The following is a 27,941-nucleotide window of genomic DNA, read 5'->3' as shown; positions in this document are numbered from 1 at the left end:
CCCATCAAACTAAGGCTAGCCGACATCCTGCGTAACCTTTTCATGAAATGGAATTCCAATTTTAGTCGATGACATAATTACTAGCCGTTATACTGCAATTAAACGATATTGACCTTCAACTTCACAACTGCACATGTTAGTAAACAATCAAAATTGACACTATGGAACACGTGAGTACAAAATAGGGTATATCGTACGATCGGCAGACCAATTCGATGTACGGTCAGGTGATTCGGGAAGTAAATTTGAATGCTTTATTTCTAGTTTGCGTATGAATTAATGTATAACCGAAGGGCTTTGGGTACTAATTTAGAATCCGTACCATTCGACTACCCGACAGGCTAAAATTCATTCCAGCGAATCCTTCACGCGACGCACCTATTCACTGACTGTTATTCTATTGATTTGGGAGCACACATGCACGTTCAGCCGGATTATAACAGTTGTTATTCTGCCGATTCGAAATTAAGCTTTCCCATTCATATGGTACGGATTCTTAAGTTAGGCCGGGCAGGGTAATCCGAACTGAATTGGAGGACCATTGATGAATGAATAATAATTCCTATCATAGGGAAGTACGTTATTGAGGAGTTTCATTGAAGGCCTAAGTAACCTCTGTGAAAGACACGGTCTCGAAGGTCAACACACATTCCACCACAATACAACGATACAAACAGCCCAGAGTTAGTCGTGGCCTGACGAGTAGTTTCAAAGTACGGTTGGTTCTCTTTCTTTTCTTTTTTTTTAAGTTTAAAGTTAAAATTTTGTTTTATCAGGAAGTCATGGTTCCTATATCAGGCTGGACCCTGCTGGAAATTGGAATTGATTGTTTCCCGAAGCCTAATGTTAAGTATGGTGACTGTTATTTACACTGAAACTATATGTAACTTGCACAGTACAAGCTGTATGATAACGCTAGGCCTAGTTCTGCGAAATATGTTGTCATGAAAAAAGTGTTTGGAGGCCAACTTAAATGTACGCCGTACTGTCACTAGGATTTTAAAAGTTGTTTCCACAACACGCAAAGTCTTAAAAAGGTTTTCGTCCTCTTAGAAAAACTTGCATTATGTAGTCCTCGATGAAAACATGCACTTTAAAATACCTCTACGGGCACACAATACTTAGGCCTAGAAGTAATAATGACCCGACAACCCATTGGCTTGTGCGCAACAGTTTGAAGATTTTTAGTCCCAGGCTAAACAAATGGATTGCTTCCTATACCAAAGATATAATCAAACTGAACTCCAAATGGAGAGCTTTGTTAAGTTTGCTTAAATTCAGTGTACTTTTGACTAAAATGTGTAGAAACTGCCAGATTATTATTATCATTATTATTGTAATATCTAACCAAGAAATATGATGACTGGTTACATCTGTCAGCAGTTCAGCTTCTCCTACATGTAACATCAGTTTATACTATTCAGTTTTGTTTCCGCGGGCATTGGGTCAGATAGTCAATCTTTCTGATATTTATAGTAGGAATCAGTGTAGTATTTTGGACCTGTAAGCCATTACGAAATTGACGTGAAGGAATCACACATTACCGTTAATTCCTTATCAAGTCATTAAGATGACTCCCTTCCACTGAATTATGAAAAGCGCATCATAATGTTTTCAAATCATGCAAACTTATTGGCTCCTCTGTTTAGTAATCAATGAATAGTCACAACCGAATTCAGAAAGAGGGTCAGACACAAAGGTTAACTATCCCGAAGTACTGTGTACTCGCACCACAACTTCATCAAGATGTTTCATTTCCCAAGACATATATAAAGCTGAGATCTTTCAATGTTGGATGTGTTGCATTTTGAACAATACTGCAGTACAGTGTTTGTGCTACCCTTTATCCTGTACTGTAACAGTTGGTATGTACAGACTTAGTTTATGAAATAGCCCTGATGAAATGAACTGTTGTGCACTCGTAAACAATGACTTGTATGATCATATTGTAGTAAACTTTATGAGAAATGGCTTGATTTTCAAACAAATCGTAATTTAAAAAAAATTGGAGGCATATATCTGGCATTCAGTTTTCACCCCCATCAGCCTAACTAAGTAAGCAATTCTCCTCAATTTTATGTTCCTGAATGAAACTGGATCCTTGTGTACTATATACAGAAATTGGCATGCTTTCACTCTGAGGGGATTTGCTTCAATTGCCAGATTCAGTTTATGCTGTATAAATGTAAAAAACAAGCATTGATATTTGCAGTGAACATATGAAAATGTTTGTCGGTATACATGTGTAACGTGAGATTTTGCTTAAATCCAAATCTTTCTCCTCTTTCTTTACTCCTTGTTATGCCTTCTTTTAATTCATGGAAAAAGTCTGATGTGTGTTCAAGTGAGTCTTGAGAATGGTCAGTATGCCTCGGAAACATATGAAGAGAAAACTCTCGTAAGTACATGTTCCTTCATGGCTGGTCTTGTGAATCTGTCTTAGTCGGTGTTGTGACTCTTTTTCGAGGGAGACCTGCGGCGTACCAAGTAGGCTACTGTTCATTAGACCCTACGCACTGCACGCATTGGTCTCAAGACTAAGTATCGTAAAACATGTGTCACTTTTGGCACTCATCTTGCATACCCTGCCCTAACATTACGTGTAATCACACTATGACCGAGCTTGTACAACCCCTGTTTTGTTGTTACATTCTAACCCATGTGCAATGTACTGTACACATTGTTACATTAATGTTCTCAATAATTTCTGATATGTACAAATGTGACATCTTTGATAATTGTCCATTACTTTGGCGAATCTTGGACTCTATCATTTAGACATTGTGGATTTGAGGTCACCGTATGTCAGTATACATGTATGTATGTCAGTATATACTTAAATGTCAGTGTATGTGAACATATCGTTGGCCGTGGGTTAAACTTGATACGTCTGTTTGTAACTTCCGACCTGCCTGGATAAAAGTTTGTTTGCTTAAATGTGGTGTCTTTCTGATCTTTCAACTTACTTTACAAAGAAGAAACTTTAAAACCACAGAAAATCAGGAAAAAATTGATCTTGTGGCTGTACATGTATGCAAAATGGTCAAGTTTGAAGTATCCTGAATATATTCATTAAATCCTCCTGTATTGGACATGAATATTCAAATCCATCCAACCATGACCATCTTTGAACTTCATTGTCCAGACAACAAAGGAGCATTCAAACAAAATCAGGATGTTGAGAAATTTTCAAGACTTCCTCAAAATTGTTTGACTTTAATCAGGTCCTAAGTAGTACCTGATTGAAACTCTAAGACATTGTGCTATAAAGAAGTCACAATTTTAGCCCTTTGTTAATCACAATTTAATGAAGCCAGCATGCAAAAACATCATTAAGTAATTCATTGTCAAGCATGAAGCATGGATGTGGCAGGTACCATGTGTTAGTGTACCCTGTATTACTTAAACTTCCTTTCAAAAATTTGTTAAAGCTGGAATAATCTGTACTGGTACTATGTATGTAGGTCTATTCTAGGCTTTGCAGTAACAACAGCATGCTACACTTGTATGTGGCCCTTCCGCCCTACCCACGGCCACTTACTTTGTGCCGGACACGATGGTCGCTAGTGGACCTCCTGTTCCTGACAGGGAGGTCCACTCGATCGGGGTTGACAGGGAGTTGGGAACTCTGCTCCCTCGTGGGAAAAGGGGGAATGCTGCTGGGGGCTTGAAAAGGCCCGTGTTGGGAAAACTTCGCAGGTAATGCGCAAGCCTGTCGTCTGCTATCGGGACGGCGTACCCCGGATGAATTTTGGAGTTAGTTAGTTGTTATGTGTGGTGTGGGGGGTTTGTGTGGTCGTTACATAATATGGGTTGGGGGGGTTTCTGTTTGTGGTTTGGAGTTGGCTTTTTGGGGCTGGTTTGTGGAGCTTTATTGTTTTGGTTCTGTTAGCCTTTGGGTCCGTGTCCTTTTCACGTCACATTAAAAGCTACATTTTATACATTTGTGGGTTAGTGAGAGATTTCTGTTTGTGGGTTTTCAGTTGGGTTTTTGGTGGTTGTTAAACGGACTGGGATTGTTTTTGATTTTGTTGACCTTTGGTCCGTGTCCGTTTCTTTGCACGTAAAAAGCACACTTGTATGTACAGTTTGATCAAGTTGTATTACCATACTACAGTATGTAGGCTGCACATATAAGGGAAACCTTCAGTAGCAAATATTTTTTATAGGGAATTTATCTGTATGTAATGTCAGGGAACAGATAAGGAAGGGGAAATGGGATTGCATGATTGCCTGTATAGGTACAGTAAACTGAGGCTCACTGAATTGCTATACATTTTAAGCTGAACTTAACCTGGATTTGCTGTAATCAAATATTTCCTATAATTGGGATGGGATGGGGGGGGGGGGCATTGATAAAGTTACTCATGGCTGTGGTTCAGTGAGTTCATTAGAACCATGATATAAATTCAGTGGAAATGATAACCAGGTTTTCAGAGATCTACAATGCTATAGTATCAGCCAAAATAGTATGCCCAAACAGAATATGATGATGATAATAATTATAGTAATAATAATAAATTATATTAATATCAAAAATAATGATAATAATAATTTAATCATAATGATAATCATAATATATAATGATGATAATAATAATAATAATGATAATAATAATAATAACATTTGATAATAAAAATTTGAATAATAATTTGAATAATAAAAATAATAATAATATTATTATTATTAATGGCATTTCTATGGCTCTCACTTCTATAGAAACTAAATGCAGCACTTGGCAATTTCCAAAACAACCACACCCTAAAACATTGCAACATGTATATATGTAGTTTTTAATCATGTTAATGACACTGCTGTGTATACCTCTTCCCTTCCTCAACCCACCAACTTGACAAGATTATGTTCGTAGTGGTTAAATAAATTGGTATCGAATATGTGATTTTAGTAAGTCTAGTTAGATAATTGTAATATCCAAACCGTAATCAAAACCTGACTCAACAAGCTGCTTTTCAGAGTAAAATTATGGTTTTACTCATTCCACATATCTCAATGCATGATGTTTGCTGGAACTCTTTCAAACTTTAATTGCTATTGTTTAGTGAAAGACATCAAGTATATACTAGCTTTTGTTTGTTACACTAGCAAGACAATAACATCCAACTCTGGGCATTATAATTTATTTGCAACCAGAGTTTACGGTCAACAAATTTTGGGATGTGTGCTAAAACATTTTTTTTAAGTTTACAAAATATTTATTCCTGCAGCTTTCAGAGGATCTAAATTTATTTGGGGCCACACAATTTTTGAAATGTTGAATTCAATGTCTGTGTATATTCAGCAAAGTTTAATGGTGACAATGAATTACAAATTTATATCAGAATATCCCCAAGTGGCCATTATTTCAATTCCCAGCCTGTGTGCTGGAAATAATATTGAATGTCTTTAACCTAAATATGTGTTACACAATTAAGAGAAATTAGAAGGAGAAAAAACTGTTAGAGGCACTGTCTAAATATGAGGGTTGCTTTGAACATACAAGTATTGTTATAAAGAGTCTTAATTACTTCCTGAATAATGCACTTGTTACCCTCCTCGATTCGCTTGAGTGGGTCAGTATACAGTTTCCGATTGGTATCGACCAATCAGCTCTCATTCTGGTCTCATTGGGTAGGGTACCTGTAGATTTGAGGGTCTACCCACCAGCAGCTTTTAAGCTGTTACCTCTTTCTTACAACCTCTTAAATTGGATTCTGAGCCTCAGTTTAAGTTCTGACAGTTGAGTGATTCACATCTCTGAATTTATAAGCCTCTGAGAGTTCTTAGTTATATACCTTACATTTGCTGAACATTGAAAAGACCCAATTTAGTTCACCATGGAGTCAAGGTAAGATTGAAGCTTTAAGTTTTCGGTACCTTCAGTACAGAGTATAAATATAGTTAATTTTATACTTTATTCAGTACTTAGACTACTAAGTACAGTATTCAGGCCAAGTACAGTACGAATTTTGTGAATTTTGTACTCACGATACAAATATAGTGATTTTTTGTTTCTTATTGTATCACGTACAAGTAGATCTTGCTTTACAACTGCATGTAGCTGTATCTAAAGCAAACCGATGTACTTGTACTGTTTTTGCTTCACACCTGCATGTAGTCATATCTAAAGCAGACCCCATGTACTACAAGTACTCTATTTGCTTTATGCCTGCATGCAGTACTTTGTATCTAAAGCAAACCCATGTACTTGTACTCTTTTTGCTTCACACCTGCATGTAGTCATATCTAAAGCAGACCCATGTACTACAAGTACTCTATTTGCTTTATGCCTGCATGCAGTACTTTGTATCTAAAGCAAACCCATGTACTTGTACTCTTTTTGGTTCACACCTGCATGTAGTCATATCTAAAGCAGACCCCATGTACTACAAGTACTCTATTTGCTTTATGCCTGCATGTAACTACTTTGTATCAAAAGCAAACCCATGTTCTTGTACTCTAAAATTTGCTATACGCCTGCATGTACCTGTACTGTACATAGTCTACATCTAAAGCAAACCTATGTAGTTGAACTGGATATACGCCTGCATGTACATAGTCATATCTAAAGCATGTACTTTTACTCTAAAATTTGCTTTATGCCCGCATGTAGTCGTATCTTGAGGAAACCCATGTACTTTTACTCTAAAATTTGCTTTACGCTCGCATGTAGTCGTATCTTGAGGAAACCCATGTACTGTACTATAAAATTTGCTTTATGCCTGCATGTAGTCATATCTTAAGCAAACCCATGTACTTGTACTCTAAATTTTGCTTTACGTCTGCCTGTAGTAGTATCTAAAGCTTGGTACTCTATTTGTACAGTTCTTGCTACAAATCTGAGATGACATTGTACTCCATATTGTAATAATTACATACTATGCGAGGGAGCGTTAGGTCAAGTGGTTTCTAGGCAGTGGACTGGCAAACTAAGGTGTGCAGGTTCGAACCCTTATTGAAGGGTTCTCGGAGAAGAAAAGTTGATTTACTATGTATACCAATAGGACCATGTATTCCAGATGGGAATATTATTTATGTTATGAAGGGCATAATAAAGTTTTCAAAGTTTGTGCAGCAGTAAGCAGTTTTGAAGACCGTGGTCAATGTTTTGTCTCTTCCTGGCTATAAATAAACTGCTGGACTCGTGTAGCAATTTGAATATTTGATGTCTCGCAGGCCTGTTTGTGATGCGATTCGTGATAAATAATTCCCTGGGTCACTCTTTGAGATCTATACTTTATTTCTTACGAACAGCCCATCCCCAATTCTCATATATAAAAATTGTTATTCCGTAGTTTTAAGCAATATTTATATTATTAAGTACAAAGAGGGCGCAATGAACAAAAGGCAGATTGACTCGAACTGACAGTGTTTTTGTTGTGTGCAATATCTTTGAGATAAATTATAATGAAAAATATTAATATGCAAATCATCTTTTAAATATACACATACTGTACTTTACCAAATGTTGCCATTACATTATCAGACATTGAGGTTTGTTAGGTAAGACTGATATAGAAGAGTTTGCGGAAGAGTATTGTGAGGGTCAGAAGGGGGGGGGGGGGAGGAGGAGGAGGAAGAGGAGGAGGAGAAGGCTCAAACTGTCTTGAAGCTGGCCGTAAATTGTTCAACTTTTAAGGTTCATACAGCATGCACTGTACCTAAGAACAAGTTTACCAAATGTAATACTTTGTAAGGTTCATAGTTTAGTTGGGTGTTGTTCCTAGATTTCAAGGGGCGGATTCAGCATTTAGATTGGATAATGTAGGGGTGTGGTCCTGGGATAGTTGAAGCCATATCTAATGTAGGGGGTTCTGGAGTCTTTTGGTATCTTTAAAGATGTGAAATTGGGTGCATTTTGTGGCATATTTAGGCGCAAAATTGGGTCTTCTAAGGTCTACTGTGTATGCAAGGTTATATATATGCTAATCACTACTTGTTTGGGATTGAAAAGGGGAAGGGAGGTGGGAAATGGGAGGGGGTGTATACTTCTGAAACTACCCTGCCATGGATCTGTGCACGGAAGTATCTAAGTTAGGTTTCAAATGGCTAATATTATTTTTGTGGGACTATGTTTGGATCTGAGCACTCAAGTTCTGTCCTGCAGCCTATATGGTATCAATGTGTTTCATGTACAGTACAGTACAATACAGTGCAGTATAATACAGTGCAGTACAGTGCAGTACAATACAGTGCAGTATAATACAGTGCAGTAAGCACAGTGCAGTACAATACAGTGCAGTGCAGTAAGTTCAGAGCAGTGCAGTACAGCACAGTACAATACAGTGCAGTACAGTATAAAACAGTGTAGTTCAGCGCAGTACAATACAGTGCAGTACAGTGCAGCTCAGTACAGTGCAAGTACAGTACAGTGCAGCACAGTGCAGTACAGTGCAGCTCAGTATGTAGTGCAAGTACAATACAGTACAGTGCAGCGCAGTACAGTGCAGCTCAGTACAGTGCAGTACAATACAGTGCAATACAGTGCAGCACAGTGCAGTACAATACAGTGCAGTAAGTTCAGAGTAGTTCAGTGCAGCACAGTACAATACAGTGCAGTAAGGGCAGTGCAGCACAGTGCAGTACAATACAGTGCAGTACAGTATAATACAGTGTAGTTCAGCGTAGTACAGTGCAGCACAGTGCAGCGCAGTACAGTGCAGCTCAGTACAGTGCAGCACAGTGCAGTACAATACAGTGCAGTACAGTATAATACAGTGTAGTTCAGCATAGTACAGTGCAGTACAGTATAATACAGTGTATTTCAGTGCAGTACAGTGCAGCACAGTGCAGCTCAGTACAGTGCAGCACAGTGCAGTACAATACAGTGCAGTACAGAACACAGTACAAAACAATGCAGTACAGTACAATAAAATACAGTATGCAGTGCTGGTATACGTGTACAGTATCATACTGTAGCCTTGAGTGTTGGCTTTAGCTATATAATGAGAATTATTGAAAAATTACAGAGAGTAATTTTGGAATTAACATACAATACCTAAAGCCAGAACAATACCCGGTCTGAGCGAAGAAGGGCTAGGTAGGAAATTTAGTGAACCTGTGAATATTTCACTTTACGTGAATTGACACATGTATTAACAGATTGAAATGTCAAGGCTGTGGGGAAAGCCCATTGTGTCTGTTGATGGAGATATGTTAACTGTGTGTATATATATGGCGATCCGTTTCATAATGGTTTTATTTTCATTTTGGTCTTATATCAACGACCAACGTTCTTGAAAAAACAAACTGTGTACCTTTTTTTTGTACATTAATAAGAACTATTAGTTGCCACTTGCCAAATTGGTGGAGAAATACTGTAAATTGTACAGTTGAATAATTTGCTTCAAAACTATTGTGCTCTCTCTAACTCTCTTACCCTACAGTTTTCACTTGTTCTGAAACATTCACACCCGGCTACTCTTGACCACATTTTATGGGAAAAGGAAAAAAGAAACAGATATTAATAGTTTATTATTTTATCAAGGTTACTGTATCTATATGGAACTTGCAAAAAATCGGTGTATCCAATAGAGTGCAAAAATATTGTGAATAGTGACATATTTTCAATTAATAACTTCTTCCCTTGGTTCTCTCTCTCTCTTCTCAGACATACCAGTATGCCTTCGAGTATCAACGGGGCCAGTAGTGGTGACGTTCACCACTGGCCCAACGACGTGGGCATCATCGCCATGGAGATCTACTTCCCGTCGCAATACGTCGACCAAGAAGAACTTGAAAAATTTGATGACGTCTCTTCTGGAAAATATACCATAGGTACAGTTCTTTTCTTGACCTTTTTTCCAGAGGGTATGAACAAAAAATGTTGAAAAGCACTAGAGCATAGTCCAGGAAGCAAGAATTGCCGATAATTTTAAAAGTTGCACTTTTGAAAATTTGAAGGATTCACTTCACTAGTTCTCTTTAATACCTGTCACTCATCTCTAGATATACTCTTTCCTATCTACCTAGACCACATGGCTGCAAAGGTTTTAGCATTGCGCCCTCACTTCTGGGGTGCCTTCCATTTTACCCATCCTTCTGAAGATACTATTCCAAAGATCAGCTAAGCGATTTTGGCTGCGGATTTTTCTTAACTGTTTTGTTTGTATTTTGATCAATGGTCTTTTTGAACATCAAAACAAAGTAGGGCAGTGTTAATGTTTGTTTTGCAATTGAAATGATAGTCAATAGGAAAGTATACTTTTGATCGATGAAAGAGAAACATATATTCATTCTAGACACGGTAGAACGAGAGTGCTGTGGTTGTGGGGAGACAGGTAAGCTTGTCACTCGTCAATATCCAAGCCAGTAAGTTTTGGAATATTCTCAGCAGCCTGGTGAAATTTGCATAATTTACATATTGTTAACGAGATATTGATAATTGAAATTGTCACAGATTTGACCCAAAGTGACCTTGAAGCAAACAGGTGTGATGTCGTACTGAATATACTTTGCTGTCTTTGCACATTGGCAACAAAATATTTTGTTTTTCATTATTTTCACTAAATTTTTGTTTCACCCTTGGTTTGAATATCTAGTTTACAAGGTTTACTGAGGGGGGGTGTAAAGTTAAAAATTTATAGGACTGTACTGTACGTGTGTATATATTGAGATGTATCCCAAATTTCGGAGAAATTTTATAGAAACCGATATATGCTTCTACAGTATGACATCACATCTGTTTGCTTCTAGTTCACTTTGGGTTACAAAACACATGGGTCAACTTCAGATGCTGTTATCTCGGAAAACGGTACATGTAGGAGTATGCATATTTCACCAGAATGCTTAGAATTGTTGGTCCTCTTTCATCTGTCAAAATATATTTTCCTCTGGAAAATCCTGTGAAGGGGCCTCTCCCTTTGGTATTTAATATATTTTTGTGACTTCTTCAAGCTCAAATGTAGAATTTATAGCAATTGCTGGAAATAATACATGCATTTTGTGTTAATGTTTAATGTGTTAATGCATGTTTAATAGATTTTATTGCAGTCTAAACTTCTTAAATGCACACTCTTATTTCCTCCTCAAATTTCTGTCTCGCTTTTCTCTACCTGTAATGTTTATTTTGCCTGTTTCCCCAACAAAGTCATCGCCATTTTGTCATTTAAATATCTCCGTGTCTACGTATATCTAGTCATTTCCATCATGATTTTTGTTCTGTAATAAACTGTGTAAAAGTAAGTTAGCCTGAAGTTTCGATGCTAGCAGGATCTTCTTTAGCCTCTGAAGAAGATCCTGCTACCATCGAAACGACAGGCCAACTTACTTTTACACATTCTCTTACACAGGCTCTCCAGTGGATAAGCAGTTTGCTACAGTATAATTTTATTTTTACTGTAATAAACTGTTTAATAGTTTCAATTAAAATGTCCATGAAAATTCCAAATGATAGCAGACTAAACGGGTAAAAAATGAAAAGAAAAATGTAAAACTGGCAACTCTCTCAAGGATAGGTTTAATTTTACTTTGGTTTTAATCCATTTTGAAAAGGTCTCGGTCAAACCAAGATGGGCTTCTGTACGGACTGCGAAGATATAAACTCGCTGTGCATGACAGCCGTACAGAACCTGATGGAGAGGAACGGGATCCCGGCCGAGTCGATCGGGCGGCTAGAGGTCGGCACGGAGACCATCATCGATAAATCCAAGAGCGTGAAGACCGTCCTGATGCAGCTGTTTGAAGAGTCGGGAAATACCGACATAGAGGGCATCGACACCACCAATGCCTGCTACGGGGGCACAGCCGCCCTCTTTAACGCCGTCAATTGGGTGGAATCGAGTTCCTGGGATGGTAAGGATTTCAGACCTCCTTATAGTAATTTTACCCGACAAAGTATTACGTCTTTCGTCAACAGGTCACCGAACGTCATTGTACAATATGTTTGGGGTAACATTTTTAACCAAGTTTGGGGGATAAATATATCAATTTTGCTGATAGCTTTTGCACTGAAAGAGGAAATTTATGTCATAAATAATCCCTTCTACAGTAGGTGGTATTTTGTAAATCCTGATAAATGTCTGCAAAGTGACGTCTGGGTGACACGATAATCTGCAGATAAAAGTTCCCGCTTGAAGTTTAACTCTAGAATGTGTGAAATGAAAACTGTGCAAGGCTGGTTGTATGTAACCATTACTAAATTAGTACCTGCTGGAAATGTGATTTGGAACATACTTTTGTCATTTAGTACATTTTTGAGACAGTTGTATAATTGAGGACAGGGGGGTGGGGGTGGAGGTGTGAGGAAGAGGGCATGAGGAGTTACATACATGGTACTGGATAGAGATCTTCCTTTTTGTCGGCTAGCCTTACTGTGAATCTTTAAACTCTTATTATCACCATCCTTGCTTTTCTTGTTAGCTACATTTTTTTTTCATTTATTATTTATATAATTTTATCCATCTTGATCTATGTTGATCTTGATCTATGAAATACAGTTTTCCAATAGAGCATTAGCAGAGAGACTAACAACTTGGTCAAACTTGACCATGATGTGATGATCAATGCAGGCAGGTCCTTTTAAAGTGATATGGATCTAATTCATCGTGTAAGTCAGTAGTTTGCATTCTCTAACTTTGTTTGTTTCCGACAGGCCGATATGCTTTAGTGGTAGCGGGCGACATAGCCGTCTATGCTACCGGCAATGCCCGGCCAACGGGTGGAGCAGGTGCTGTCGCTATGCTGGTTGGTCCGAATGCATCATTGGTGATGGAGAGAGGTGAGTATCATTCCATCTTGGCAAGAGGAGGAAGGAGGGAGGAGGGGGAAGCCATGATTGTTATCTTGAAATTGGCAACAAGCAACTGCTCAAAGTGTGGGTAATTGAACAAGTAAAAAAAAACTTTGCAAGGTGCTGTACTGTATGTCTTCCAGGGAAGTTCTGTGATTAAAGTTAGATTCTATAATGCACTGTGTTCAACGTCTAAGCATTCAATTCCCTAGCAATGTCTCTCATTTCTAGCTGTTAGACAGAATCCATTAGAGGTAGGGTCAATCAGAATTGCGACAAGGGTTAATTGGAAAGAATTATGAGTCCTGTTGTCTCAAGGGCGCAGTGACAGTTAGGGCATGCCCCACCAACAACTTGGTCAGTCAGGTTTTGGTTAGGCTCCTTATAAACCTAGAAATATTTTTTCTGGGAACATAAATGGAGTTGCAAAAAGTGGCAAAATATAGCTCCATATCATATTCAAATTTCTAAAAGAGGGAAGGGGACACCCCGCCACTTAGACCCCTCCCCCTGGGAACACACTGATTGGTAAGTGTTATTCTGACCCCACCCAAAGGACAACCCTGAACCCGACAAGTGTCCGCCAATCAGAAACTCCTTCCGACATATTTGATGCTAGATCTACAGATATATCCAAAGCGATACATGGCTCTTACAAGTTAGACACGTCCTCTCGGTGACTCCTCGTTGGCTGGACGATTAGTATACGATTTGGTCAAGCTATGTACAGTTAATGTATGACATGATAACTTGGTATTACGTGGTATGTGCAAAAATGAACCATTTGCAAGGCGAAGGGGTAAAGTTGGTTTCAGGGAAATATTTTGTTTCTGTCAAAATGGTTCAAGCAGACTTTTATTTTGCTCTATCTCATAACAGGTTTACGAGGTACCCACATGCAACATGCGTACGACTTTTACAAGCCAGACATGTCCTCCGAGTACCCCTGTGTCGATGGGAAACTTTCCATCCAGTGCTACCTTGGGGCTCTAGACAAGTGCTATGAAAGGTATCGACAAAAGGCTGAAGCTGCTGCTGGTAGAGGTAAGAGGCTATAAGTTTATGGTTCTTAGGGGGAAGAGATAAGAGAGAGGGGTTTATGGTGCATAGCGGGTAGAGGTAAGAGGCAATATGTTTATGGTTCTCAGGGGGTAGAGGTAAGATGCTATAGGTTTATGGTTCTTAGTGGGTAGAGGTAAGATGCTATAGGTTTATGGTTCTTAGTGGGTAGAGGTAAGATGCTATAGGTTTATGGTTCTTAGTGGGTAGAGGTAAGAGGCTATAGGTTTATGGTGCTTAGGGGGTAGAGGTAAGAGGCTATAGGTTTATGGTGCTTAGGGGGTAGAGGTAAGAGGCTACAGGTTTATGTTTCTTAGGCGGTAGAGGTAAGAGAGAGGGGTTTATGGTTCTTAAGGGGTAGAGGTAAGAGAGAGGGGCATATGGTTCTTAGGCGGTAGAGGTAAGAGGCTATAGGATTATGGTTCTTAGTGGGTAGAGGTAAGAGGCTGCGGGTTTATGGTTCTTAGCGCCATGAATATAATATATTACTAAGAGCAATTTTAGGTTCGTTTCTTGGTTTCTGGACTAAAAGTGTCAGTTGAGTAAAATCAGAAGGCAGTTCCACATTTATCGCTTGTTTCTCATAGCTGCTCTGTCTTATTTCTTGATTTATATAATTACATATTTGTGTCCCTGGGGTGCTAGGTCTTGATGCTGGGTTCGCTGGTCTGTGAATTGAATATAGGTGTCGTTTTGGGGTAGGAACAGCCCAAAGTTTGAACCTAGTTACCTTGAGGTGTTAAACCTTGCTGCTCGGTTCAGTAAATGTTTCCCAAAGATTGCAGATCTTGGTGGGAGGTTCACTGCTTCTTATCTTGAACAAAGGTTTCATCTTTATGAAGTGGCAGTGCTTCATTCATCGGGTGTTACCAGAGGGTATTAGGTCCTGGATCAATCGCCCTCTCTCTGGGCTTTTCATAAATTTTATAACTTTGTTCACTTCTGTTGATTTTCATTCCCTCTTGTCCTCTTGTCCACAGATGGTGAAAGCAAACAAATAAGCTTGGGCGACTTCAAAGCCATTTGTTTCCACACACCTTACTGCAAGCTGGTACAGAAGTCATTCGGAAGATTAGCTTTCAACGATTTCTTATTCGATCCATCACCGGACACTAGTGAAGGGGGAAAATATCCAGGGTTAGAAGGATACCGGTAAAGATACACGTCAGCAATATGAAACCAGATTTGATGATCTACTCTAAATCCCATTAGTGGTCATGTATGTAAAGGAGTTTGCATTAGCCCATTCGATCTACGGTCATGTCGTTAAAGGAGTTACCATTAGAAACAATTAACTGCAGCATCCAGGAGGTTGATGGTTCAAACCCTGGACGTTCAAAAGTAAAGTGGGTCTTTCAACCACCAGGGATGCCATTGGTTCCCAATTTAAACATCCATAATGAGCTAAAATGTGATTCTTAATGTCAAACCCTGATTTCTGCTTTACATTAAAACTGTAAGCCTACCTACGGTTCTTCTATATTTCTCATGTGCAATGGTGCGATTGTAATTTTGGCAAACAGTCAATGTATACTGTGAAGGAATTGAGATCAAATATTCTGATGACACAGCCCAATGTGGAACACTGGTTACACCATAAAAATATTGTGAAATATTGTCTACTTGGTATGAGGTTCTCATGCCTTTTTGTCCGGTTAATTTCTGGAATTTTTCATTTCTGGATTTTTTCTTCATAATTTAAAGGAAAAATAGTGTGGAACAACAGTGTAGCACAATGGACAATTTGATAAAAGTGCCTTGCTTGAAATTGTCTGAAATATGTTATCAAATTGTACTGGTAGTATCTTTGCTGTTTTTCTCCATGCACAGGGATGCGAAACGGGAAGAAACATTCTTTGATAAAAATATAGAGAAAGCTTTCATGCAATGCAGTAAAGGAGAATTTGATAGGAAAACGAAACCTTCTTTACACGTAGCGACAAACGTAGGAAATATGTACACGCCCTCATTATACGGTGGATTGGCTTCACTCATAGCAAGGTATGGTATCACAACACTTATTCTATCATTTTTGAAAAGTAGCATTTTAAATTGTCCATGGCAAATGGATCGCTTGAAATTTCAATTTTTTTTTTTTTTTTTTAACTCTCCCATTTTAACCTCAAATTTGTTGCTACATACAGTATCTCTGCTTGTTCATGGAAATATATCCCCTGAAGACAAAATATATTAACATATATTTATTGCTTTGTGAAATTCAACGACTTACCAACAGTAGTCTGGTAATATCAGCCCTTGAGCCAATTTCTGTTTAATAAGCCTTTTAGGCCATATTTATGTTTCTTAGCCTAGCCTACTTTGCATATGAGAAAACAGGGCTCTAATTGTTGATCGTCATTTATGTGGCTTGGCTCTGTACATCTTTCTGGCGAAGAAGAATTGTTTTGATACCATTTGAATGGGACCTTGTTGTATGAAAAGGATGATTGAAGAGGTTCCAGCCGGAAGTCGAACGCGAGGAGAACGGAAATTGTGACCAATTTACACTGGAATTAAACATTTATTTACCAGTTTTAGAATCTGTCTATTGTATAATCGTACGTTGATATGTAGGAACCCAGTCATCGTGACAAACGAGAGTCTCTCCTTGTGGCCAAAACATGTTTATAATATTGCCCCGTTGTTACCGCATATGTTGATTTATTTCCCGTTGGGTCTTGTTTCCTTCCAGTTCTAAACTAGAGGATCTTATCGACACAAGGATAGGGATGTTTTCGTATGGGTCCGGCTTTGCAGCAACGTTCTTCTCCTTGAGAGTGTCCAGAGATGCCACTCCAGGTAATTGCCCAATTATTTTTCTTCCTTTTTAAAGGAAAAGAGCAAATGAAAATTCATGGCTTGAACGGAATTCAAACTTGTGACCTTCGAGTTGATACAAGCCCAGTGCTCTTCCGAATGAGCTATCTAGCCCCAGAGTCGATTGCGTGGTGAACTGGCGATCCCTGTATATGTTAATTTCTTTTGGGGGCGCCAGAGTGTCGGGGCTTGTAATCTAGAGGTCTTTGGCTGCGGATTCCATCCTAGCCATGAAGGTCTTTGCCCTTTTTTTGTTGTTTATAATTTCCCAGTCAGATATCCATTGTTCATTCACATATAGTTTTGTTTTCATTTTCAAAGCCAAACTCGTCAGGAATTAATCAATTCTTGTAGACTTTCATTTTATTTCATGGTATAAATTTCCGTGGACTGAAGTAAAATCTAACCAATTATATTTCTATCTCTTTTGTTTCTTATGTTAGGAAATGTTAATATTATTTGAAAATTTTGGTTGTATGATTATACTTTTGGAAAAGATCGTAGAAATGGAAAGACAGTCAGACAAAATGTTAGAAGAGCGTCTGGCGATGGAGAACACCGAAAAGAGAGAGAAATTGGAAAAGTAATTTTTGTGAAACAGATGTCATCGTCTGGGATAATAATAAAGAAAATGCAGTCTAATATGAGTTCATTCTTTTCTGTTAAAGGGTCTCAGTTATGCAAACTTCACCATAGTTTATCAGATTTGGAAGAGAGGCTGGACAGTAGAAACAAGGTCCCTCCTGCAGTGTTTGCTCAAGCAATGAAACTGAGAGAGGATACCCACCATTTAGGTAAGTTGGCCCATTAAATCGTCTTCATCACTGGCAGAGAGATGGGGGGGGTGGGAGAATAAAGATCTAAACGTTACTTTCCGCTAAGTAATGCACCGCCCTTACCCTTCAATTCATCTTCTCCAGTTTGACATTGTAGTTTATGGCAAGTAACACCAAAACACAAAACATGGCAGGTGATCAAACTTAGACACCATTATTGTTGTTTTTTGCTCATGGATTTCAAATCAGAGATCAATCAACAATTCTAGATTCTTTGATTCTGGCAAACTTTGAACTTGCCAGATTCTTTTACAAGTTACAACTTCAGTATTTATGATAAATTCAACTAGTGACAAAGTTTGCTTTATCCTTTGTTGGAAACGAAAACTTGAACAGATAAAGAGAAATTTCAGTGGCCCACCTTGTAAGGACCATTCTTAAAAAAAAAAAACCTTACAACTGTGTAAAATTAAAGTCAATATCATGTCCCCCATGTCAATATTTTGTCCCTGACTATAAATATTACCTGTGAAGTACAAACAACAGAGTTTAAACTCTAGTCTGTATACTCTCACCAACACCAAACACTGATTGCTTCCAAAAAGTACCAACAACAAGCAAATATTCCTCATTGGTGAATATTTTATATGTATGTATTTTATACTATATACCCCATACAGGCTTTAGTATGAAGGAAACACTGACAAGTATGAAACTAAACACATTGTTCACAGTTTTCTACATCTGACTGTCGTCAACTTTTTTGACAAGCAAACAAGCTTCAAATTAATTCCCAGGTGATTATTAAGAACGTCTTAAATTCTATTTGAATTTTGACTTTTCCAAATATGCTTTAACGTCATTTAAAAAAAATTAACAAGCCAAACAGATTGATAAGAAGTTTTCCAAGAATGCTTCCTTGGAGATTCTCACTCTTGATGTAAATCAAAGTTAAAATAAATACATCGAAGTTAAAATAATCGAAGTTAAAATAAATTGTGTTTCTGATTATTGTTTAAATCCTACAGCCAAATATTCTCCCATTGGCTCTACGGAGGAGCTATTCCCTGGTACTTGGTATCTCTCGTACGTGGACGAGATGCACAGACGCAAGTACAGTAGAACGGACGGTAGCATCTTGTCAAATTCGAACAAGGTGCAACAAGTTTCAAATCATTCCCAGGTGAGAATTAAGGACAGCTTAAAATTCCGTTGGAATTTGGTCTTTTTCCAAATGTTTTGATGTCACTTATAATAATTAGCATGTCCGAAAAAATTGATGAGAATTTTCAAAAAATGCTCCCTTAAAGATTCGGACTAAGTATGTTACTCCTAGGCACTGAGGATTCTTATAATAACCGATTAAATCTCTCTGTCTGGGTGACTACGTTGAGATGAATATGGTAAAATGATTTGTACAGTTTGAGTATGCGTGACCATTTTCAGACTCTCTAGCATATTTCTGAGTTACTGGCTGATGGGTTCAATGTTTAATATTTCATCGAAGATTTAATAGTTTTCTTAGAAAGTAATTTCGTTCCCCTTTTGGCTGAAGATTGAAAAAACAGCGCAAAATGTTGGGATTCCGATCTGACCCCGATCTGATATACAACGGTGAGTTTTAATCCTAATCTCATATACTGGATGGTAGAGGGCAGTATTCAATTGTTAGTGTTATACATTTGATGTCTATTGGCGAAACAATCCGCTACTATAGACTAGCGGTTTCGTTGATATCGCACCCCAAGGCTTCTGGCAAATTTGTACTCGTTTGCTAATAAATTTCCTTGAATTCCTGCATATCTAGCTCTTTTGCTATGTTTTGACAACAATGGACACATATATCTAGATCTTCTTATCATGAGAACGAGCTATGGGTCCTGAGTTTTGACTAGCTAGCGTCTTAAACGAACATCTTGATGGATAGGTGGTCATATTTTCCCTTTTATATTTCAGACTAAGGTGCCACCTGCAAAGAAACTGCCCCAGCCTTGCTTAGAAATCTCCAATTCCGAAGCCCTCCATTGACGACAGTGTAATTGCTTGACAATTTACGCAGCTAATTTTGGATAGTGTCTTTAACCACCGATGGAATGGGCAGTTCTACTGCCCACCTCTCTAACCTGTCTCTACACTACTATCGCACTTGTCCCATCTACCTAGCCTATAGACATACAACAGATGAAATAGGGTAAACTGAGCCCTTTCTTTGAGATGCTTCTCCTTAGAGTCTAGCAGTTCTTTGAAGCTGTCCATGTGTGCTTATTTCGCTACCTAATCGGTTTATTGGAAAGGGTGAGTTCTTCTGTAGAAAAGCAAAAAGAAATTGCATAATGGGCACTAAAACCAGCTGTTTGTGCAACTCCGTTGGCTCACCCAAAAAGCTACGAATGAAAGCTACTTCTCTTATTTCATTGAAAGTCGTAACTGATCGTTCAACAATCTTGAGAAAGTCTGTTTTTTGTATCGAACGCAAACATCATCGTACCCTTATCCTACACCTGCCAGGTCTGGTTAATTCATACTATAAGAAGGCGTTACCTTTTATGGGACACAGAATATTTGGAATTGGATTTGAATAAACATGATGTGGCTCACAACTACGGAGTAACAGAACCGTTGCAGCCACACGGATTTTTAAATTTGAGTTGGGTGTTTTTGCCCATTATATGCAAACTTCTACGGTGCATGGCTTTTGAAAATGGTGATAAGAATCGTTAAAAAAGTTTGAAAACTGCGACTGCCAAGCTATTATTACAGGACGAAAAAAAAATTTCCCCCTCGGTCCTCTCGAGATCAAAGCAATTGTAAGTACTTTGTAATAAATTCTGTCCTATCCATAAATTTTGTAAGAGATATTCCATTTGCTCGTTCCTTGTTTTCCATGTGGGTCTTGTCTCACATGTTAATTTATGCAGTAAGAATATGCAAATTGGTTAATGGTACTATGGGTTTATGCCAGCATGTAGGTCAAATATGGTGCCGGTGAGGGGGGTTAATAACGTTGCTCGTTAATTTGCTCCATTGTTTTATTTCCCTTATACCTTGTAGTTGTAAAAAACAAAAAAATCATATCAGTAGTTTTTCTTCAACATTGGCAGCGCTCTTCCAATGATGGTAGTCGTAAATTATAGAAACCAGACTATTCTATAAAAAATTACACTAGTCTTTTAGATTACGATATGAAAAAAAAGTTGCAAACATCTGTGGCTTAAAGTGATACCTTGGAATATTTTTGCATGTGAAAATATCATAAATGAATGGCTGATAAGGATTTCTAGTTTTTGTGCTAATTTATTCATGCGTCCTTCCCGTAGATAGTAAAAACAAATGCACATGACTAATTGTCTGTCAGTTGCTATCATTCTGCTGAATAAATTTGGGCTTGACAACATTTCCGTTCCACGTGGTTTGAATTTGTGGAAATTGTAAGTTATAGCTCTAATACTTTTATGATTGAGTTATGGGTTAGAAATAGTCTTGACAGATTTGAATTATGAAATATGCAAAGTTGTATTTATTGTGACTTTAACTTGATTGTTTCACTTGGTTCAAACGTCAAACACTCAAAAAGTAAGTCCTCTTTTCTTACCTGAAAAATTTCAAAAGCAATTCTTATTGAAAAATAGTGCAAAATATGACTTCTTCAATTTTGTTTTATATTTGTCCTGGCTGAAGTTCCTTGAAGGTCAAAGGTTATTTGAGGTCGAGATAAAGTATAGAAACCTTGTAGACAGTTCCAAATGAATGTGCAATCCTTCCCGATCGATCGCGTTAGCCTTCCTGGCGGTGTTAATTCAATACTTGACATCTTGTTTGTAGTGTTACATTAATATACTCTGATGAATATGTGGCTAGGCAATCACTAAGGGTAGTAGACAATTCTGGTTCTCTAACTCCATCCGTCTTGCTTTCAGTTTTGTGTTTCTGTTGGGGGGGGGGGGGGGTGGGGAGTATGTAAGTTTGCTTCATATATAGGAGTGCTTTTTTTTGTGCAATTTGCTAAGTTTGAACTTCCTATTATAGTTTATTATGAGTTTATTATTAAGTTTATCAATCAGTGAAAATATTTTATACATTGTTTTTTTTGGCTTTGGCTTTGATTTTTGCAAAATTAACCAAATTTTGTGTTTATATGACAAGGAAAAGTGTATAAATCATTTTGTTGCCAAGGAAAGTTGCCTATGGGTCCTCAGAATTTGGATCGTTTAGTGCCCAGGGTCCATGCATGCTTGTTGCTGGGACCCTGATCCTTCAAACATTCCTCATAGTGCAGTTATTAATCCTTTCTTTTCCTTTTTTCTTTATGTATCAAAAAAGTATTGGTTATATTACTATAAAATAGTGATAAATACTGTTTGATTTTCAAGTCAATATTTTTGTTTCCCCTTTCTCTTATATTTATGTTTTCTTTGGAGGGGGGAGACGAGGGAGGGGTGGAGCTGGGAGTCGGGCAATTTATAGGAAAGAAAAAATATGAAAAACTTTGCTAGTAGGAAAAAACTACCATATTGCAATTAAAGCATTGAAAGTTTGAGTCCGGACGACAAGATCTTTGAGATGTGTCATGTGACAAGGTATCTCCATTACCTGTGGGGTGGGGGGGGGGAAGGGGCGAATGTTTGAGTTGTGTGGGTGTGACAAGTTACCAATGACCATTAGTTAAGTTGTTGTGAAGTGATGTGGGAAGGCCTCGAAATCGATAAATGGCTCGACTGTAAACATTCAACTTTTAACTGAGCCAAAATCTGCTACAGTTTTCCTCATAACTTTTATTGGTGGTGTGTAGGTTTACTGCATTAAATAAAACATTGTGAAATCAACAATTCATGTTGTAAAGTAGTACATCAACTACGTTGTATGAACATTTTCTAAAGCACTTACATATATTAATTTAAACTGAAATTATGGTAATTAGTCACCAAGACAAAAGAAATTGCATTGCTTTAAATTCATGATTTTGGATTTTTATAGCAGTTTGGTTTTGTTGGGTATTGATTTAATTGATATTTCACAACAATGCAGTTCATTGGCTCCAGTAGTCAAGTCTCAGAAAAATTACAAGACATCCAAATATTTTAAGATATCTTACTTAGCATTTAAGTAATTCAAAATTAACAGAAGGTTTTAATAAATTTCTCAAAAGACTATTAAAGTTAATGATAGTCCCCAAAAACCCATAACAAGCGTTTTTCCCAAATGAAACACTCGTGATTTATCAATTACTTGGAAAGATGAAGGTAGCTTGAAAGTTTGGCATCCTTATTAAAATATGGCGTTATATTCTTTTTCAGAGTTCATGCCTACTCTACCCCCTCCCCATTCCTGCTCGTGCCCCATCAGACCCCCATGTCAGTTTGCTTGTTTGAGTATTTGGGCTGGTGGAATTGTAAACCACCTCTGTAAATTGTTTAGCAGATATTGTTTTTATCATGTCCAAAAAGTTCTTGCCTGAGTTTGTAACTGCAACAATTTCTGGAATCTTCTTGTTATTCTGCCCCCCCCCCCTTTACCTGCTTATGCTACATCCATTAACATGGTGACGCTTAAGCTGGAGTAAGATGTGCATTTTTTAATACTTAAGGTGTGATGGCAGCCTGCAAAATCCATCGTGATTTACCATAGTTCTACCAATTTAAATAATTGGAAAATATAAACATCACTCTCTCCCCCTTCCCCCTCCCTTCTACCTTTCTTCATTTTTTTCTTCTGGATTCTTGACCTAGCACAAAAAACGACGTTCTGTCATATAAAATCAACGTTTAGTTGATCTATTATAATATTAAAAATTAACAGCATTCAGGTTTCTTTGAAATACTATTATTATATTGTAGGTGAGTGGTTTATTTCATTTTACACAAGTCTTCTTATAAACTGGGTGTTTGGTATCAATGGCAAGCATTTCATGTATACAACAATTGTCATTTTTTTCCCCCTCAAAGTTATGTATCATGTTGAAATCTATCGTTAAAGGTGTAGAAGGATCCTATCATTAGTTTAACCCTTAAATGAAATAAATGTTTGTGATGGGCAAACTTTTCCAAAAAAAAACCTAGATAGAATCTCATTATGTGAGACATTTCATAGGATCAGCCTACCATGCATGTTAGTTCAATGTGCGATGTCATTGTAACAACTAGGTGGTGAAAGATTGACTCTCCCTAATTATGTCTTTTCATATTTTCATGGGTAATGTAACCATTTTTTGGGGGTAGTGAAAGCAATGCTGTTATATGGAGAAACGTTATTTTCGTTGAATATTCATAAATGGGCATGAATGAAAATTCCTTTCACTATACTTTGGGACAAAAGTATGAATGTATATTTACTTTTAAATGCTACCGACACAGAGGTTATATATACTTTTTCTCGTAATTTTGTTTAAACATTTGGAAAGTTTTGCACGGATTTGGTGGCATGATATTATACCGCTTATTATATGGAAAGTTGTCGAGCGATATTTTGTATGTATTTAACTGAAAAATTGGTATGAGCTTATATTGCGATGACGTTAGTGCTGTTAACACGTGGTCTTCCTGGAAAATCCAGCGATCAAGCCAGTTAATTTTATGAATACCAATAAAAATGAAAAATAAAAGAATTGTTTAGATATAATGGTCTTCCGTTTTTGGCAATGTTTCAACGTCCCTCTGTCAGGCTAAATACAAACGGGCGCAAATGTCCACGCTATGAATAGACGTCTATATACGAAATTGCTGTGTTGACGTAACACTACCACCTGTGTAATTTCGATTTGATATGTTCTGCTCAATAGTTTTGCATCAGTCACTTTTGGGACCTCATAGAATCAAGCAGAGACAGGTTGGTTGGTTTCAATGTCAGTCTCTGTAGAAAATCATGTTAGAAATGGAAACATCAGGCCCTATTTTTTGTAGTATTCTTTATATATAATTTACCTTTTTGGTATTGCAGCCTGCTAACCTCCCCCTCTCCCCCTAAATAGCCCTCCTTGTACCCTCGACAATCACTTAATGACTTCACTGGTGTGTACGTGTTTATTGCACAATGGTCCATATATTCCACTGTCTGAAAGAAAGAAAAACCTCCGTTGCTATGTGACGCTGGGTATAACCTAGCCTTAGCAACCGACCAATTCTCGTACATGCTGGGATCTCGTATTGAGTGCACGTATTGTTTAAGCGAGGACACCCCGTTCGATGCTAATGCCACGCATCGATACAAAACCGTTGACTCCTGGGTTCATTCTTGAAAGGACCTCTGCCCCTTCTCCTCTGCGGGGTACAATGAAAAGGAAAACATACGTAACGAGGATTATATACCAGGCGATCTTTGATGCTTTGTTGTTCTAGTGCTTTTGTCTGTGGCTGGCTTTTCGAAATGTTATAAAAGCGGAAGATTAAAGAGATATGTGACTTATTGTTCTTTCATCGACCATGTCGGCTAATGAAATTGATTCATTTCACGTCCTCTCGTGTCGGTTGAAGAGGATAATAGTAAGTAAACAAATCAAGTGTTTCTGTGTCGCTCTGTCAAATGAGAGGAGCGGTTCAGTTGGTTGCTAGGTAAAGACAAAACTCTTTCATCGGTAACTTTTTATTGCCGTGTGCGTTTGAGAAGACCGACTATCACGCTGGCCTATACAAATAACAAGGGAGAGGTATATAAACAGTTTAAATATTCTGTCGCGAAAAGAACCATCGGAACAAAGACAACAGCGATTAATTTGCTTACTGTCATTCTTCATCGCAACTACATGGATACTTGTTAAGGTCGTAAGGTCCAGCATTGCTTTCCTATTGTTAACATATAGGCATGTATTGTGGCTGGTTATGGTGGAAATTTATATTCGATAGGAACTTGGAATTATACCGAAGTTTGAAATAGTTTAATGTTACTGATTGGCATGACAGAGCAATAAAAACGTCTTCCATTCCAAGTCAATTTTCCATGTCTGTGTAATTAAGAAATTTTAAGTTACAGGCTAATCACCTTGGAGACGGAAGAAGATTAACATTTCTTTATATTTTTTTTTGTGAAGGATTATATATATTACCTCTTTGCCGGTATAGGACGTATTTTGAGTAGAGTTTTTACGTGCAGCCTATGCGACTAAGTAAAACAAAACAGAGAGCAGTTTAGTCGTATACATTTTGTAAAAGTGAAAACAGATTGTAATCTATGAAATGGCGACAGAATTGTTAAACTATCCAGAAAATTACGTCGGATCGTCGGGGAAGCCTTTTCATAAATTGCCTCGAATTCGTTCAAAAACGTGGGATGGAACAGTACCGATGCAAACCGACAGCTGTGGTATTCCATTTGGTTCTGGTCTTCACCGAGCTGTTTTAGAGAACCGGGCACATCAGGTTAGACTCCTTATTTCATTCGGAATGAATATTGATAAACGGGACTCGGCGGGCAGGACGCCCGCCATGTTGACGGCTTGGCTTGAGAGCGACACCCTTTCCGTCAGGATCCTACGCATGTTAATTAAAGGCAACGCCGATCTGAATATGAAAGACTACAATGGGAGGTCTTTATTATCCCATGCTTGTCTCCAAGGGAGAACTTCATTGGTCCATAGGCTGCTTCGAGAAGATACATTGGAGAAGAATTGTCCAGACGTCAACGGAGACAGTCCGTTGAACCTTGCCGCGACGACCGGCCACGCAGAGATAGTGGCGATGCTGGTCATGGCGTTGAAACGGGACGGACTTAACGCTGACATGCGAAATCGCCAGGGATGTACTGCTCTGTTACTAGCGACGCAGAATGGTCATTATCGATGCGCGCAGATATTGCTTGACGACGGTAGAGCGTCGTTAAGTTCGCGCGACAATAAACATTTCATGAACCCGACCGATTGGGCGAGGCATAGTCACCATGAACATCAACAACAAATCAAACAAAGACTGTCGTTGGTTTTTGGGAGAGGTGATATTCAACAATTGAACGTACCGGGAAAACTACCACAATTGGGTAACTTACCCAGGAAGTATATCCCACCGTACCATTCCATTGCGCAAGAAATGAACACTATTTCTGAACTGAGGGAACAACAGAGTTCCCTTATGCAGTTGATTGATTCATTTGAAACCAAGGAAAGCGACGACCCGGATGTATCCAATGGGACTCTTTCGCGTACTTTATCAGCGTCGAGTACCGTCCACACGTCCGACGACATGGAGACCTGTTTGCTCGAGGACCCCAAGATGAGTACCACTCCAATAACGTCGAATTTGGCTAATATCTTCAAGCTCTACGAGCAACAGATGTTTATAAGAAGAGCGCAGCCTATACCGGAAGCGGAAGAGCCGGATATGCAGGAAGAGACCAAGAAAGCGCCACGCGCAGCAGCGATCATGCGCAGACAGAGTACCATTAATCTTATGAGTCTGGTAATGGGTAAGAAAAAAAATATGTTACAAATGATGGCTGATAAATAATTAAAACGTCTAAATCGTAAGTATTTTTTTGTAGTAAAAATAGTAAAGTCACAGGACAATCGATAGCATATTCATATCAGAATGGGGGTTGATTACAAAATCCTGTGAATGAGTCTTAGTAGTCCAAAAATCAAAGGTAATGTAAGCTCAATGTGGATGTTGATATTTTGAACATAAAACATTTATTTTCAAATGCACTTCGATGGACCTCGATGTAAATGTCAACATACTCCAACGAGAAGGTGACGTTTGAACTGGAGGGCGGGGTTGGGGAGGGGGAAGTGGGGGGGGCGGGGTGAGACACATTCGGGGTAATGGATACTTGCTTCAGGGATTAATTTTGAATATTACTTGAATATATTAAGATGAACTTTTATAATGTGACAATGTTTCTTAGTATTCTTGTATTTGTAGAAGCAAAAAAAATTGAAATGGATGTGCCGGTGTTAGGCAATGTTAAACTTTACGGAATAGCTCAAAACTTTACACCGTAAGTTGGAATTCCATCTCAATATCTTGTTCCAAAATATGGATTGTTTGGATATAAACCAGATAAACCCATCCTGATCATTGATAGAAGGTGGTCTGTGACGTCATCACCACTCCTTCCAAAAAGCCTTATACTCTTATTTTATAATGTTATTCTGTATTTGTCCTTACAATGTGATACATTTAGAATTTTCTTCAATTATTGTCAACGTTTCATTTCAGAATTGTAGAATTTGAAACACTATGAAAACTTGAACACTATGAAAGAAAACAAAATATCATTTTTCATGAGTGGATAAATGAATTGTGGCTATAAGGGAGACAAAAGAACATAGACTCTTACAGGTCAAATTGTGGTGATGACGTCACCCACCGTGGTGTTGCCAGATGCAGTCATAAAATTGCAAGATACTTTTCTTTCTTTTTTATCACCATGATACGAACAGTGGCGGAGCTAGGGGTATTGGTCGGGGGGGGGGGCGAGAATGGTCTGTAGGGGCGCTTTCGACCCTATCTAAACAGGTTGGCGCGGAGCGTACAGAAATTTTTTGAGTAAAGATACTCCCTAGATCGTCGGAAATGACCCTTTCCGGCCTTGCTAATTTGCAGAAAAACGAAGAATAAATAGGTGTCACCGCCATTTTG

General features: G+C 38.2%; 2 protein-coding genes across 5 annotated transcripts; both read left to right on the top strand.

Moving 5' to 3' along the window:
• The first annotated feature begins 195 nt into the window (after nt 1-195).
• LOC139973531 (hydroxymethylglutaryl-CoA synthase 1-like) lies at nt 196-23,980 on the top strand. Of its 4 annotated transcripts, XM_071980275.1 has the most exons (12): nt 196-713; nt 2,329-2,398; nt 9,608-9,774; nt 11,491-11,790; nt 12,590-12,715; nt 13,607-13,771; nt 14,767-14,938; nt 15,617-15,787; nt 16,479-16,585; nt 17,272-17,397; nt 18,408-18,562; nt 19,336-23,980. In XM_071980275.1, the coding sequence occupies exons 2-12, from the start codon at nt 2,358-2,360 to the stop codon at nt 19,405-19,407; spliced, it is 1,602 nt and encodes a 533-aa protein (XP_071836376.1). In that variant the 5' UTR covers nt 196-713; nt 2,329-2,357; the 3' UTR covers nt 19,408-23,980. The 4 variants fall into 4 exon arrangements, with proteins under 4 accessions (XP_071836376.1, XP_071836392.1, XP_071836400.1 ...); XM_071980291.1 differs by lacking the exon at nt 2,329-2,398 and having other exon boundaries at nt 197-713; XM_071980299.1 differs by lacking the exon at nt 2,329-2,398 and having other exon boundaries at nt 197-718.
• A 151-nt stretch (nt 23,981-24,131) lies between these two features.
• On the top strand, nt 24,132-27,068 carry LOC139973548 (uncharacterized). The gene has a single exon (XM_071980313.1). It carries the CDS (start codon nt 25,545-25,547, stop codon nt 26,805-26,807), a length of 1,263 nt encoding a protein of 420 aa, XP_071836414.1. The 5' UTR covers nt 24,132-25,544; the 3' UTR covers nt 26,808-27,068.
• Nucleotides 27,069-27,941: the final 873 nt, after the last annotated feature.

Source organism: Apostichopus japonicus, chromosome 2 (assembly GCF_037975245.1).
Source record: "Apostichopus japonicus isolate 1M-3 chromosome 2, ASM3797524v1, whole genome shotgun sequence".
Classification (NCBI taxonomy): Eukaryota; Metazoa; Echinodermata; class Holothuroidea; order Aspidochirotida; family Stichopodidae; genus Apostichopus; species Apostichopus japonicus.
The sequence above is the reverse complement of the archived record's forward strand: the minus strand, read 5'-3'. Positions and strand labels throughout refer to the sequence as shown.

Coding starts and splice junctions, on each gene's coding strand:
- LOC139973531 (XM_071980275.1), top strand. CDS start 2,358: ATGGTCAGTATGCCTCGGAAACATATGAAGAGAAAACTCTC. Junction 11,791..12,589: donor GGAATCGAGTTCCTGGGATG/GTAAGGATTTCA, acceptor TGTTTCCGACAG/GCCGATATGCTTTAGTGGTA. Junction 14,939..15,616: donor CCAGGGTTAGAAGGATACCG/GTAAAGATACAC, acceptor CTCCATGCACAG/GGATGCGAAACGGGAAGAAA.
- LOC139973548 (XM_071980313.1), top strand. CDS start 25,545: ATGGCGACAGAATTGTTAAACTATCCAGAAAATTACGTCGGATCGTCG.